The 14,877-nt window shown below is 37.9% G+C and overlaps 1 protein-coding gene across 3 annotated transcripts in view; it reads right to left on the bottom strand.

Moving 5' to 3' along the window:
- Positions 1–14,877, bottom strand: part of UBE2E3 (ubiquitin conjugating enzyme E2 E3) — an 88,734-nt gene that overhangs the window by 4,176 nt on the left and 69,681 nt on the right. For all 3 annotated transcript variants that reach the window (XM_019629400.1, XM_019629399.1, XM_019629402.1), the window contains exon 4: positions 2,208–2,340. In XM_019629400.1, coding sequence (XP_019484945.1) covers positions 2,208–2,340 — 133 coding nt within the window. The remainder of the gene's footprint in view (positions 1–2,207; positions 2,341–14,877) is intronic.

Raw genomic sequence — 14,877 nt, 5'->3', positions numbered from 1 at the left:
AATTAAAAATTACATGTATAGCTTTCATTATTTTATTAGCTGTCCTCTAGAATGTGGGAGTAATTATGTTCAGATCACTGACAGCTGAATATATGCGTTGTTTACAAACACAATACAATATTTTGAATCCTTTCAGCTATTTACAATGAGTGAAGAGAACTGAAATTTTATGATTCTTCAAGAAATTCAACACCTTATCTGAACTTAAAATTAAGCAGCGGAGAAATAATTGTACCTATCACTAAGATAACAGCAGTCTTATTTCTTTTTGACTTGTCCAACTACAGATCAGAATAAGATTATATAAGATATCTCAGTCAAGAGGAATTAATCAACATTAAAGTGTTAGAAAATTAAAATATTGAGACTATTAAAAAAGTTAACATGCTAAATTGATAACCATTACATTAGCCAAATGACTATAAATCATATATAGAACTACAGTTTGAAACCTTTACATTAGTCAATTTCTATTTTTCCATTAAAAGATGCTAAGAAAAAAGTCTTTAACAGATTTTCCCTATGTACAAAGATAGTATTGTAAAAAAAATAAATCTTGCCAAAATTTTTCTACTAATTTTGCTACCATGTTAAAATCACTTTCCAATATGAAAAACGAGGCATGTAGAAATAAGACTCACTATTTATGAATATAGTCAAGAGCTACTCTGCTAAAGTTTTGTTTTCTATAATACAGAAAACCACTGAATGCAAATTGAGCAGTGAGTGATATACTGCCATTTAACGAGTCATTTTGTGGAGTTTTCTTTTGAGGGGGGTTCTTTTCCTTTTTATATAATAGCTTATTTGTTCTATTTGCAATTTCATCTCTTTCATCTGTATAGAGTTAAGAGAAATAGCTGCAAAAAAAGAAAAAGGCTATCGTCTAGATTTCCTAATAACCCCCTTCTCAATTATTCAGGTTTCCTAGGAGACCATTAGGTAAGTATTTATACAAATACTTATGTTAAGATATAAATACTTACCATGTGGTCTCCTTCTTCATGTGAATACAATTTGTGGTACTATTAACATGAGAGTTTTGTCCCTTAATTTGATTGATCTGGCAAGACCTACCCTACATACCTGAGAGCATTAAGTATGACAAAACCACTTAAATATCTTAAATTCTGATGAGACCACATAGTAAAGCCTTAAAAAAACTGATACCTATAGTTGAGAGCAAATACATCTCTAGGTGATAGGGATCTTTGGTATCTGCAATTTAAGGTAAATACCAATAGGTGGAACTACTGTTACCTTATTAAATAATGGACAAGTGATCCTGTTTTGTTTTTTTAAATAAAATAAACGCTTTATTCATTCATACACACACACACACACTCATGCATATGACCACAGGCATTAAATTGCTACATATATTTTAAATAGTACTGGGAAATGGGAACAGAAGGAACTATGTTGAAAAAAAAATTTCATCATAGTTAAGGGGTTGATAACACACTATTATGCTCTGTGACTAAAGCATAATTATACTCAGGCTTAATATTGATGGTTTTACCTGATGGCTTGACCATTTTATAATGAGAAGTCAGAGGAGGAAGCTATTTAAGGAACTTACGTTTATTTAAGACTTGAAAAATAATTTCCAGTCATTACAAGGCACAACTCAACCCTTCTCTCTGTTATCCATCTAATTCATATTCAGAGATAACAAGGAGGCATAAGTCACCCAGCCAGTCTCATTCCCATTACTACATCATACCTGGAGGGCACAAAATAAGTTTACTAAATAATATTAGTTCCCCTAGTCTTTGCCATGGTTTTCAAGTTTTTGCTTATCTATAAAGATAAGGTATTTAGCATAAAATTCAACTTATTTAACCCAGATTTCTGGAAGCCATCAAACAGGTTTACTTTTTATCGCAATATGTTTCCTTAAGGAAGGTTCCTAGGATATTTTCCCTCATATAGAAAATCTAAAATTTATCTGCTTTATTGATGTGTAAAGTGGCATACTTTTATTTACAATTAATAAACCCTCTTTTTGCTGATTACAAAAGATATTTATAAACAGCAGAAATCAATTACTTTCACAGTTTTAAAATTCTTGGTTACATGAGTTTCAATATCAATCCATGAAAAACAATGAAGTTAAAATGATTACATTAATACACATTTAACCTCTAGAAAAAACTGATTTTGGAAAGAGATAAATATTAAAGAATGCACTTCTAGGATCTTACCTTTGGTGGCTTAAATGGATAATCAGATGAAAAGGTGATATCCAGAAAAAACACACCACCTTCATATACAGACCCTGGTGGACCAAGTATAGTTGATCTCCATTCATAAATGTTATCTCCTTTAGGCCCAGCACTATTTAAAAGAAATTAAAAATCAATGTGCATATCTGTAAACAACGAATGTTAACATCTTAAATCAATTAAGTATTAAAGGTAAATTTGCAACCTAAAGTAGTAAGACATTAAGTCCCAATGAGGGGATGCATGTGTGTATAAACTTATTTGGAAATATTTCAAACTTACAGAAAAATTGCAAGGAGAAAGAACCATCTTTGTAACTTCACACAGGTTCCCTTGTTAACATTTTGCCCCATTTGCTTGATCACCCCTCCCTCCCTTCTTTCTCTATGTGTATGTATATGTATATGTGTATACACACACACACACAAAGTGTTTTTTTAGCCATTTGAGCATAAGTTGAACATACCATAGCCCTTTCTCCATAAACACTTCAGTGTACATTTCCTAAAATCACCTCCAATACAATCACAATACAGCTACAATTCAGTAAGTGTAACAGCAATACTTTAACCTACAATCTGAAAAATTATGTTGTCAACTGACCCAATAATGCCTTAAAAAAATTAATTGTTCTCCAGATACAAGATCCCATCTTGGGATGATTCATGCCCTACGTTTTTCGTCTTAATATGTTGGAGCCCTTTGGCCTTTCTTTGACTTTTATAACATTAACATTTTTGAATAAGGCTCTTTTTTAAATAGAAAGTTAATCAATTTGCACTTGTCCGATGTTTCCTCATGATTAGATGCGAGTGATGCACTCCGGGCCAGAAGAGTACATATGTGTTCTTCTCAGGGTATCACATCCGGAGGCACATGGTCTTCACCTGTCCCTAATTGGTGATGTTAATTTTCATTACCCAAATGAAGCGCTGTCCAGTTTTCCCACGGCTTACTTAGGATCTTTTCCCTACAACCAATAGACTACCTTTGGACAGACACTTTAAGACCATGCAAATATCCTGTTCTTCATCAACATTTATCCCGTAGATTTAATATCTATTTGTGATTCTTGGATGAACTGAAGAGCTACTATGACGGTGATAAAATCAAGACTCAGCAACTCCCGCCTTTCCTCCACATTTACCATCTGGCTCTGAAGCCCTTTCTTCTCCCATTTCATACAAATGTGTACATTACTGGTGAGGTCTCAAGGATTCCTATGTTTTTCCTAAAGACTTATAATTTTTTACAGCCTTTAATTATTTTGATGCTCAAATTATCCCAGATTTGTCCAGTGGGAGCCCCTTCAAAATGGCCCCTATAACTTTGTTGTTATAGGTTGCCATCATTTTTCTTTTTTTGGGTACTTCCTTACTGTCTGGCATTACAAGATGTTCTAGGTTCCCAGCCTTGGAATCAACCATTTCCTTCAAGGAGCCCTGGTTCCTTTTAGTGAGAATGTTGGTAAAACCAATGTCTAAGTGCTAGGTACTACTAAGTCCCAGGTACACTGCATTGTGCTCAACACATTTCACTAATAAAATACAAACAAGACAGACAATTCAAATAAAATCTAAACTCACAATTATTTGTTGGTAAGATGCATCCAATACTCCTTAAATCTTAAATTCTCTTCAAATTTACCATACAGACTTCCATTTTTCTATAAACTTTACATGATAAATTATCTTGACTTTCTAAACTAATATATTGAATAAGCTTTTCTTCTTTTAAAGTGATCTTCAGTTCAGAAATGAACTGCATGTTTGATTTAAAATAAGTGCAAACCAGCACTGATAAATCAACCATATTAACTACAATGTAACATTCAGATATAGTTAAAATGATTTAACTACTATAATTATTAATTCTGTAAAACAAACTGTAAACTGTAACATCAGGTAAGTAATGCTATCAATAATCAAATACATGCTCTTAAAAATAGTTCATACAGAAAAGGTATAGAAAACTTGATGGTACAATCAAAATGTCTACAAGATGCTTCAAAAATCTATCCTTAAGGCAGATATATAAGACAAATAAAATCTTATTATTTTGGCATATTTAGGGAAAATATATTTTTGAATACTATGTAAGTTTGAAGTGTACACAGCAATTGGAACTAATTACAGTGATAGCTCATTGTTCTGTCATCATTTGAGGATCAGGTATATTCCTTAAGCGAATTTTCACTGTCACTAAAAACATTCAACCAGGTAACAATTTTGCTTTAAAAAAAAAAAAGTTAAATGTGATTCAATGACATTTCATTTTCCAAGTTAATTTTTCCCTTGGTGACTCAAAATAATCATTGTAAAATTAAATTACAGTGTCAGAGACTTTTATAGCATAGCTACTTTACTAAAATGTTTCTAAAACTACACGTCACACACTACTACTAGTAGTAGTAGTACTAATGATGTTACTCCATCCTTACTACAAGCCAGGCATTGTTCATAGCATCATTGTACATAACTCATTTAATTCTCCTTACAAAATTATGAAGTAGGTACTATTATTATATTTCTATTTTTAGATGAGGGCACTAAGGTTGAGTGAGTTAAATAACTTTCTGTATTGTCCCACAGATACAAAATAACTCAGAATTTAGACAAAGTCTGAGAACTAGTTTGTATTGTCCTCAATGACTCTGCTTTATTTCCTCTTATAATTTCAGTGCTGTTAATCTAAATCTAATTTAATCCCCAAATTTTGCAAATAATTATTTGTGTAAGAGCCCAAGCAAGGAGAGCTCTTCATCAAAGAAACCAAATTTCCTCAGCAATACTTTTTTGGTTCTTAGCAGAACTATGTTATGCCTCAGATGACTGAATAGAAGGTAAATTAGGGATTACTGTATTTTAATGAATCGCATAATTTCAGTCTGGAAAGGATCTGGTTCAGGTCAAACCCCTCCCTTCACATGTGAAAAACCTAAGGTACAGAAAGTAAGTAATCCATCTTAAATGCCCACTGCCAGTGCCAGGAGAGCTGGGATTCCCACACCAAATTCTTGGTTTTTAAATCACTTACATGCTATTTTGTCACAGACCAAAAGATATGTTTATTACATATGTTGTATGAGATATGCTGAACATTAAATGTGATTTTCCCTTTGTCTTGGAGATGAGTAGAGCTGTAGCTTATGGTACAGTGATTCCTTTACTGCTCTGTTCCCAAGACACCTAGCCCAAGGTGAGTAAGGGCTAAAATTTAGCCCCTGTGTTGAGTGCCTTGTCTGGACAAAGGGGCCTTTTTTCCTTCTCACAAAGGTACCATCCGCAGGATGGACTCTGCACCCTAATTCAAACAAAGCATTTGATAGGCTAGCAGCAGACCTGCCATTGAGGATACCCAGCTAAGAAGAACATGAGTGATAAATGCTGATAGGTTTTATTTACACCTTTTACTAGCTTTCACTGTCTTTTCCAAAAGGGCAACAAACACTCCAGCAATTCTACCCTCAACCCTGGATCATCTATTTTCCCCTCTCTTGTGAATCACTCCCACAAGAATACCACAATGTCATTTCCCCAATCTTCATTAAAAACAAACCTCCATTCCTCTTACTCTTCCAGGTCCCACATCTCATGGTACTTTAATAGGCTTACTCCAGATTGCTCCATGGAAACAGCTCTCATCCAAGGTCATCATCACTACACTCAATGCTCACTTATCAAATCCTAAACTTATTTGCCTAGCTGGTCCAGCAACATTTAACACTTCTTCCTCCTCGATATACCTTCTCTAGAAGTTTCGTTGCTCGGATAATATACTTACCGTATTTGCCGGCGTATAAGACGATTTTTTGGCCCTGAAAAATATGCCTCCAAGTGGGGGGTCGTCTTATACGCCAGGTACACTTCAGATAGACTGCCCATAGTGCTTGCCCCGTGCCATAGTGGCCTCCCGATGCCCGCCCACTTCATTCCACATACCGTTCAGGCATCAGCAGCGCTGCTGGGTGTATGCTCGGCTGTGTGCGATTTTGCAAGTGTGGTAAATTTGGGTTACCGTATATTTCTTTACATATGCATTGAAGATTCGCGATTTTGCGCTATCATGGTGCCTGTTAGAATGTTGAAGAGCTCGCACTTGCGCACTAGTGAGGTCCCAGGGAGATGCTGATGCAAGGGTGGACCAGACTGCTATAGTGACAGGGCGGGCAAACAGGGAGCAGGGACCAATCAAATCAGGCTTTGTATACAGCCAACAGCCAACCACAATACTGCACCATTGTACAGTACAGCATAGAAAATGTCGACCAGTCAAACCCCTATCATCCCTATCATGGCACCAGCCAAAAGAAAGAAGTATGATGCAAATTTTAAACTGAAAGTTATAAACTTTGCTAAGGAAAATAATAATTGTGCTGCTGCAAGACAATATGGAGTAACAGAAAAGATGGTTCGGGACTGGAAATCAAATGAGAAAGCATTAAAGAGTATGCCAAGGGGTAAGTGTGCATTAAGAAGAGGCACCCCACACTGGCCAGAACTCGAAAAACATGTAGCAGACATGGTGGCTCAACATCGCCAAAACGGTTATGTGGTGACACGAAATACAATACGCTTGTTTGCACTTCAGTGGGCCAAATCAAATCTGATATTGTTTTACCTTTTATTTGGTGTGTGGAAGGTGTGCGGAAGAGGGGGTAGTCTTATACGGCGAGTATATAACAAACTCTGTATTTTGAGTGGAAATGTTAGGGGGTCGTCTTATACGCCCAGTCGTCTTATACGCCGGCAAATACGGTACTTGTTTTCCTCCTAACTTTCCCTCCTTCTCAATCCCTATTGCTATTCCTTATCTCCCTAACCTGTAAATATTGCCAGTCCTCCAGAGCTTGGTCCTTGGGCCTCTTCTCTTTGCTACCTACATCCACGCTTTTAGTGATCTTGTGTGTGCAGTTTTATGGCTTCCAACAGGGCCAATAAGCTCTTAACGCCCAAATCTGTATCACCAGCCGATTTCTATCCTGCAATCCAGAGCTATACATCTAAATTCTCAACATCAGTCTTCTATTATTTTAAATCTAATAATTTTGAAAAGTACCTCAAATTTAGCATGTCCCAAATTCAGTTCTTGATATTTCAATTCCTCCTACAATCTTCACCACTTCAGCTAATGGCAACTCCATTCTTCCACTTTGTAAGGGCAAAAGCCTAAACCTCATCCTTCACAACATTCTTTCTACCTGATATCCAGTTGATGAGAAAATTCTATTGGTTTTATCTTCACCACATACCAAAAATTCTATGACTCTCCACTTCTACCAGCCCAACCTTGATTTAAAATACCAGCATCCTCTGCCTGGTCAATTACAATAGCCTCCCTGCTTCCATCTCTGACCCTAGCCCCGCTGCGGTCATCTCTTGTCAGTATGACAACCAGGTAGGGCAGCGGTTCTCAACCTGTGGGTCGCGACCCCTTTGGGGGTTGAACAACCCTTTCACAGTGGTCGCCTAAGACCATTGGAAAACAAAAAGATATTTACATTACGATTCATAACAGTAACAAAATTACAGTTATAGAGTAGCAACGAAAATAATTTTATGGTTGGGGTCACCACAACATGAGGCACTGTATTAAGGGGTCGCGGCATTAGGAAGGTTGAGAACCACTGAGGTAGAGTCAGAGTTAAAAAATAAATCAGATCACATAACTGGTCAAAACCTTCCAAGGGCTTACCTTCTTATTCTGTGTTAAAGTCTTATAACCCTACAAGGCATTGATAATTTGCTGCCACCATTACCACCATCCTTCTTATCTGTTCTTCTCTCTTGTTCAACTGGCTGAGCAACCTGTTTCTCCAACATAGAATGTACACTTCCACCTCAGGGCCTCTGCCCCCATTGTGTCTCTGCCTGCAAGCTCTTCCTCAAGATATGCACATGGTTTGCTCCTTCACCTTCTGCAGGTCTTAAGTCACCCTCTCAGTGAGGCCTTTCATGGCCACTGTATCGCAAGTGTCACACATGATTTCCACATTTCATATCCTCCTTTCTCGTTTTTCTCCACAGCATCTATTACTCTCTAGCATATATTTTATTTATCTTACTTATTGTCTGTCTTCCACTAGAACATAGTCGTAAGTTCCGTGAGGTTACACGATGTGGACTGGGCTGTTAAAATTACAGTGGATGGGACTTTTCTGCCCTAAAAGTTAGATGTATATAACTCAAAGTGACTCAAGAGTTATAGGATCTGCCCAAAGTAGAAGAAGGAATATCTTATAGAGCAAGTTTAATGGCAGAGGAAAGGGAAAAGGAAAGGAAGAGAGGCAAGAGGGAAGCAGAAAGAGAACTTTTCCTTATATCATCTTCATAAGGGTTCATTTACTAGCAATTTACTTCACGAAACAGCAAAAACAAAATTAAGACCAGTCCTGAGTTAAATTATGAAATAACAGACAAAATTAACATGGGTTTTGTTTACTGAAACCTCAATCATACATTAATGCGAAAAATAAAGATCAATTGTCAAATTCCGTAATTAAGGACTCAATCTTTTGTTTAAATACCACTAAGAAAATGAGAAGCACCTTTATTTTGTCTTTTCCTGCAAACATTCATTTCTTCCTTTTAAATACCATGTTTCCCATAAGCTATTATATCTTCCACACAAAACAACAACAAAAGTAAAAGCAGGTGGAAAGTTTAGACAGTGACTAACTTGCACCTGAGAGTTTTCTGTTACTTCTTGCTAACAAGTGACACTATTTTAGACATCAGCAGCTTGAGGGAGTACTGACATCTTAGCAAAACCCATTTCTCATCGCTTGTTTATTTTTTCATAAATTACTGTTACTGCAAGGGTCATAAACACTACTTTTTCAGCACTGGAGTGATTCCTTATAAGAACTTACAAATGCTTAATTGAATAATGGATTCAATTTATAAATATACTTTAACACAATGATTTTAACACACACAACTTTTAAATCATGTACTAAGTCAAAACGCAAGATTTATACTAAATTCTACATGCTTTTTATCCCTATGGCAAAAGTCTTATCTTAAAATGAGCTGAACTAAATTCAAGGAAAAATGAATAAAACAATGACTTAAGTCTGACTTGGCATAACTATGAAAACTGGTGTATGGCGAGAGTCCTATTTTAAATCTTTAAATTGTTAACATAAATACCCCTATGTGTGTAGTCTGCACTTGAAATGGAAAAAAAAATCTTACTAATACAAAGCTCTTATTTAAGCATGGGTTTAATTTTATGGCTACAAAAAGGAAAGCGCTTGGACTATGTAAGATGCCATATTGGTGTAACTTCAATAGGCCTTATCCACCTTGACTAAATTTTAAAGCACTATATAGTAATATAAAATCTATTAAAATACAAATAAAATCAAAGAACAAAATTAATGAAGAGATAGTCTATGTTTATGGGTGAGAAGACTCAATATTGTCAAAATGCCTGTTCTTCCCAGCTTGATCTATAGATGCAATGCCATCCCAATCAAAATCCCAGCAAGTTATTTTGTGTATATCAACAAACTGATTCTGAAGTTTGAGGCATAAGATCCAGAATAGCGAACTCAATACTGAAGGAGAACAAAGTCAGAGGACTGACACTATTCAACATCAAGACTTACTATAAAGCGGGCCAGCTGAGTGGCGCATTGGTTAAGAGCTGGCTTGGGACACCAGAGGGCCCCGGTTCGGATCCCACATATGAGGGCCAGTGACACTGCCCTCCACAGCTAAGATGCTGAACAACAGCTCACCCTGGAGCTGGGCTGCCGTGAGTTGCTGGCCACGGTGTAGGCTGCAGCCCCTGCTGCAGTGGGTTGCCATGGGCTACCGTGTGTAGCCAGCAGCCAGCGTGAGTAGCCAGCAGACACCATGAGCTGTCCAGAAGCCGGCGACTGATCTGCCTCGCCCGGGAAGAGCGCAATGATGGTGCCAACTTGGGCCAGTGAAGCAACGTCCTCCACAACTAGACTGAAGAACAAAAGGACAGCAACTTGTCTGCTCCCCTTCCCCAATTCCCCAGCGATGTTCCCATCCCCCAATTCCGCAATAAAAATCTTTAAAAAAAAAAAGACTTACTATAAAGCAACAGCAATCAAGACAGTGTGGTATTGAGAAAAAAATACACGAGGAGATTAATGGAACAAAACAGAGAGCCCAGAAATAGACCCACATGAAGTCAAAAGTGACCTTGACAAAGGAGCAAAGGCAATAACAATGGATCAAAGATCGCCTCTTCAAAATTATGCTAAGTGAAATAAGTCACACAGAAAAAGTCGAGAACCATATGATTTCACTGATATGTGGGATACAAAACTGAAAGCAACAAAGGAACAAGACAAACTAACAAAAACTCAGACACAGACAATAGTTTAGTGGTTACCAGAGGGTAAGGGGGAGAGGGATGGTAGATGAGGTAAACGGGATCAAATATATGGTGATGGAAGGAGAACTGACCCTGGGTGGTGAACACACAATGTGATATGCAGATGATGTATTACAGAACTGTACAGTTGAAACGTATGGTAATTTTACTAACCATTGTCACCCCAATAAGTTTTAATAAGAATTTTTTTTAAATGGTGCTGGAACAACTGGACATATACATGTAAAAAATGAAATTTAGACCCATAGACCTTATACTCTTCACAAATATTAACTCAAAATAGATTACAGACCTAAAATAAAATGCAAAATTATAAAACTCTACAAGATAACACAGGAGAAAACCTAGATGACCTTGGGTATGGCGATAACTTTTTAGATATAACACCAGAGGCATCATCCATGAAAGAAATAATTGATAAGCTGAATTTTATTCAATTTAAAATCATTGTCTTTTGCAGAAGACGATGTCAGAGAATCAGAAGACAAGTAACAGGATGGAAGAAAATATTTGTCAAAGACAAAAGCGATAGAGGACTATTATCCAAGATGTACAAAGAACTCTTCAAACTCAACAAGAAAACGAACCCAATTTAAAAATGGGTCAAAGACCGGAACAGACACCTCACCAAAGAAGATATACATATGGCAAATAAACATATGAAAAGACATTCAATATCATTATGCTGTTATGGACTGAATTTTTGTGTGTCCCTAAAATTCTCGTTGAAATCCTACCCCCCAGTGTGATGGTATTTGGAGGGGGGCCTTTGAAAGGTGACTAGGTCAGAGGATATGGCCCTCATGAATGGAATTAGTGCCCTTTTAAAAGAGAACTCCAGAGCTATGGAAGGACACAGCGAGAAGGTACCCATCTGTGAACCAGAAAGCAGGCCTTCACCCGACACTAAATCTTGAACTTCCCAGCCTCCAGAGCCGTGAGAAATAAATTTCTGTTGTTTATAAGCCACCCAGTCTATGGTCTTCTGTTAGGGCAGTCCAAAAGGACTAAGACATGTCATTAGGGAATTGCAAATCAAAACAAGATACCACTACATACCAATTAGAATGGCCAAAATTCAAAACACTGACAAATGCTGGCAAGAATGTGGAGCAACAGAAGCTCTCATTCATTGCTGGTGGGAATGCAAAATGGTACAACCACTTGGGACGACAGCTTGGCAGTTTCTTGCAGAACTAAACAGACTCTTACCATATGATCCAGCAATTGCGCTCTTTGGTATTTAATGAACTGAAAACTCATGTCCACACAAAAGCCTGCACACAGATGTTCACAGCAGCGTTACTCAAAAGGGCCAAAACTTGGAAGCAACCAAGGAATCCTTTAATAAGTGGGTGGAAAAATCAACTGTGGTACACACAGATGATGGGACAAAAGATATGAGCTATTAGGCTGGCCGAGTGGCACGTTGGTTACGGGTTGGCTTGGGATGCCAGTTCTGAGCAGCAGAGCCCTGGTTCGGATCCCACATGAGGGCCAGTGACGCTGCACCTTCTACAGCTAAGATGGTGAACAACAGCTCAACCTGGAGCTGGGCTGCCTTGAGTCGCTGGCAACGGCATAGGCTGCAGCCCCTGCTGCAGTGGGCTGCTGTAAGCTACTGTGTGTGGCTGGCAGCCAGCGTGAGCGGTCAGCAACCGGTGTGAGCTGCCAAGAGCCGCCATGAGCGGCCGTCCACTGATCTGCCTCACCCAGGAAGAGCGCAATGATAATACCAACATGGGCCAGTGAAGCAACATCCTCCACAACTAGACTGAAGAACGAAAGGACAGTAACTTGTCTGTACCCCTTCTCTGATTCCCCAGCGCTGTTCTCCTCCCCCAGTTCCCCAGTAAAATCTTAAAGAAAAAAAAAGATGAGTTATCGAGCCATGAAAACTTAAATACATATTACTAAGTGGAAGAAGCCAATCTGAAAGGCCATATGCCGTATGATTACAACTATATGACACACTGGAAAAGGCAAAACTATAGAGATAGTTAAAAGGTCAGTGGTCGCCAGGGCAGAGCTCAGAGGATCTTTAGGGCAGTGTAACTATTCTGTGTGATACTACAATAGTTGGATACATGTCATGCATTTGTCAAAACTCAAAATGCAGAACACCAAGAATGAACCCTAATATACACTATGGACTTTAATTGATAACAATGTGTCAAATATAGGTTCATCAATTGTAACAAAAGTTATCACTGTGGTGTGGGATGTTGGCAGTGGGGAGGTTGTATATTCGGAAACAGCAGGTATTCTCTGTACTTTCTGCTCAATGCTGCTGTGAACCTAAAACTGTTCTAAAAATAAAGTGTCTTAATTAGAAAAAATACAAATAAAGTTTAGAACAAGTAAATGTTTCTATATTAAAAAGCAAGAAGTAGTAAATGTTCATGTGTTGGTATATAAAAACAGTTTTGAAATTAAAAAGGGATGTGTTCCAAAAATTTGTTTTAAAATCAGGTACTGTGGAACCTGGAACACATTTTGATCACAGTAATATAAATGGTGGTTTCAGTGCTGGCTCACAAAAGTCAAGTTTAGCCATTTCCCCCCTAACATTAAATGAGGTACAGTGTATCTGCAGATCCCTGACTTTTCTCTTACTAATGGAGACATCAAGCAGCCTGGCTTCCACTCCAAATTGCTAATTCAAACACTCATCACCTTTCTCCTCCTAGTCCCCACTAATCTCTCAACTGAAGCCTACTGAGTTCTACCTTTCCTGGAACACAGGAAGCGGGGAAAGGTGACCTAGTTATCAGCAAGTTGTTCACTTTAACAAGGTTATCAATCAGTGGTGGTCAGAGCTTTCGGATACTCCTGGCATACATAAGAATAAATTTAATTACATTAGGTACATCAAAGGCTAAATGAACATGTATGGACTAGACTGGAAACCTAAGCAAACTGTATTGACAAAATGTGTTGCAACAAGAATAGCAGCTGCAGCAACAGCAGCATTTGCCTGACTGAGTGCTGCCAGGAGTCACTAGGTTAAATGCTGTACATCTCATTTAATCCTCATAGTAATACTATGAGATAAATACTGTAACTATCCCAGCTTCACAGAGAGGCTCACAGAAGTTAAGCAGCTTCCCTAAAAGTCTCATGACCAGCACGCAGGTACTGAGTGTCTATCTAGACAGAATACAATCTTCACCAAATCTCTGTATTTCTTTCCAAAATTCAAACAGTTGTTTTATAAGTGAACAGGTTGTATTCCTGAGTGCTTTGAAAAAAGTCACTATTTCTCTCGGTTAAAAGTAACTAGTACTTCACAATTTATTAGGGAGAGGTATAAGACTGGGACAGAAGAGAAAACTAGGAAATAAAACAGGAGAAAAAATCTATTAACTAGAATGACAGACCTAGCTATCTGAAAGCAGTTCACAATTATCTTCTTTTCCCCCTGCCTTCGAATGCCCTCTTGCTGGTAAATTTAAGACCTTGTGAAGTCTGGTGAAGAATGGTATTGCTTATTAATCCATACTGTGCCTTTTTGAGCATGTGAATTCACTTTGATTCTGAAAAATGTATTTGAGCTTTTACATTGTGCCAGTACAGTACTTGGCATATTTTCCACAGTAGATTCAATGGAGAAAATAGAAATATATTCATTCATTAAAGATTTGAGTGTCTACATTTTGTGCTGGGTACCTGTGCTAGAAACTAAAGATAAAATGGCCATTGCCTACAGGGAAATTACCACCTAGCTGGGGATATAGATATTAATCAAATAAGCGTAAAAAAATGTGAAACAGAAGATGTGCTACAAAGGAGAGGTATACCTTGCTCAGTGCCATGGGGATGTGACCTAGTTAGGAAGATCAGGAAAGATTCACAGAGGAAGCAATGCTTGAGATGGTATTTTAAACACCCAGTGGGAGTTAACTAGGAGAAGGTAAAAGGCAAGAGCTGAGGAGGGCTGAACAGCATATGTAAATGCCCTGAGGCAGTAAGGAGCAAGGGGAGTGGCAAGGCCTAGAAATAAGGCCACTGTGGTAGAAGCAAAGAGCACGAGGGGAGTGCAAAAAGAAACAACTGAAGAGGGAAGTGGTAACAAATATCCATGAGGACCTCTCAGGTTATATTAAAGATATCTGGCTTTATCCCAAATGCAATAGGAAGACATTGAAACATTTTAAGGAGGGGAGGAGATCGTACTAATATTTACATTTTGAAAAGCTTCCAGGCCGGCCGAGTGGCGCGATGGTTAAGAACTGGCTTGGGACACCAGAGGACCCCGGTTCGGATCCCACAT

The sequence above is a fragment of the Hipposideros armiger genome, unplaced genomic scaffold, assembly GCF_001890085.2.
Source record: "Hipposideros armiger isolate ML-2016 unplaced genomic scaffold, ASM189008v1 scaffold_852, whole genome shotgun sequence".
In the NCBI taxonomy this organism is placed as follows: Eukaryota; Metazoa; Chordata; class Mammalia; order Chiroptera; family Hipposideridae; genus Hipposideros; species Hipposideros armiger.
This window is presented reverse-complemented; position numbering and strand designations above follow the sequence as displayed.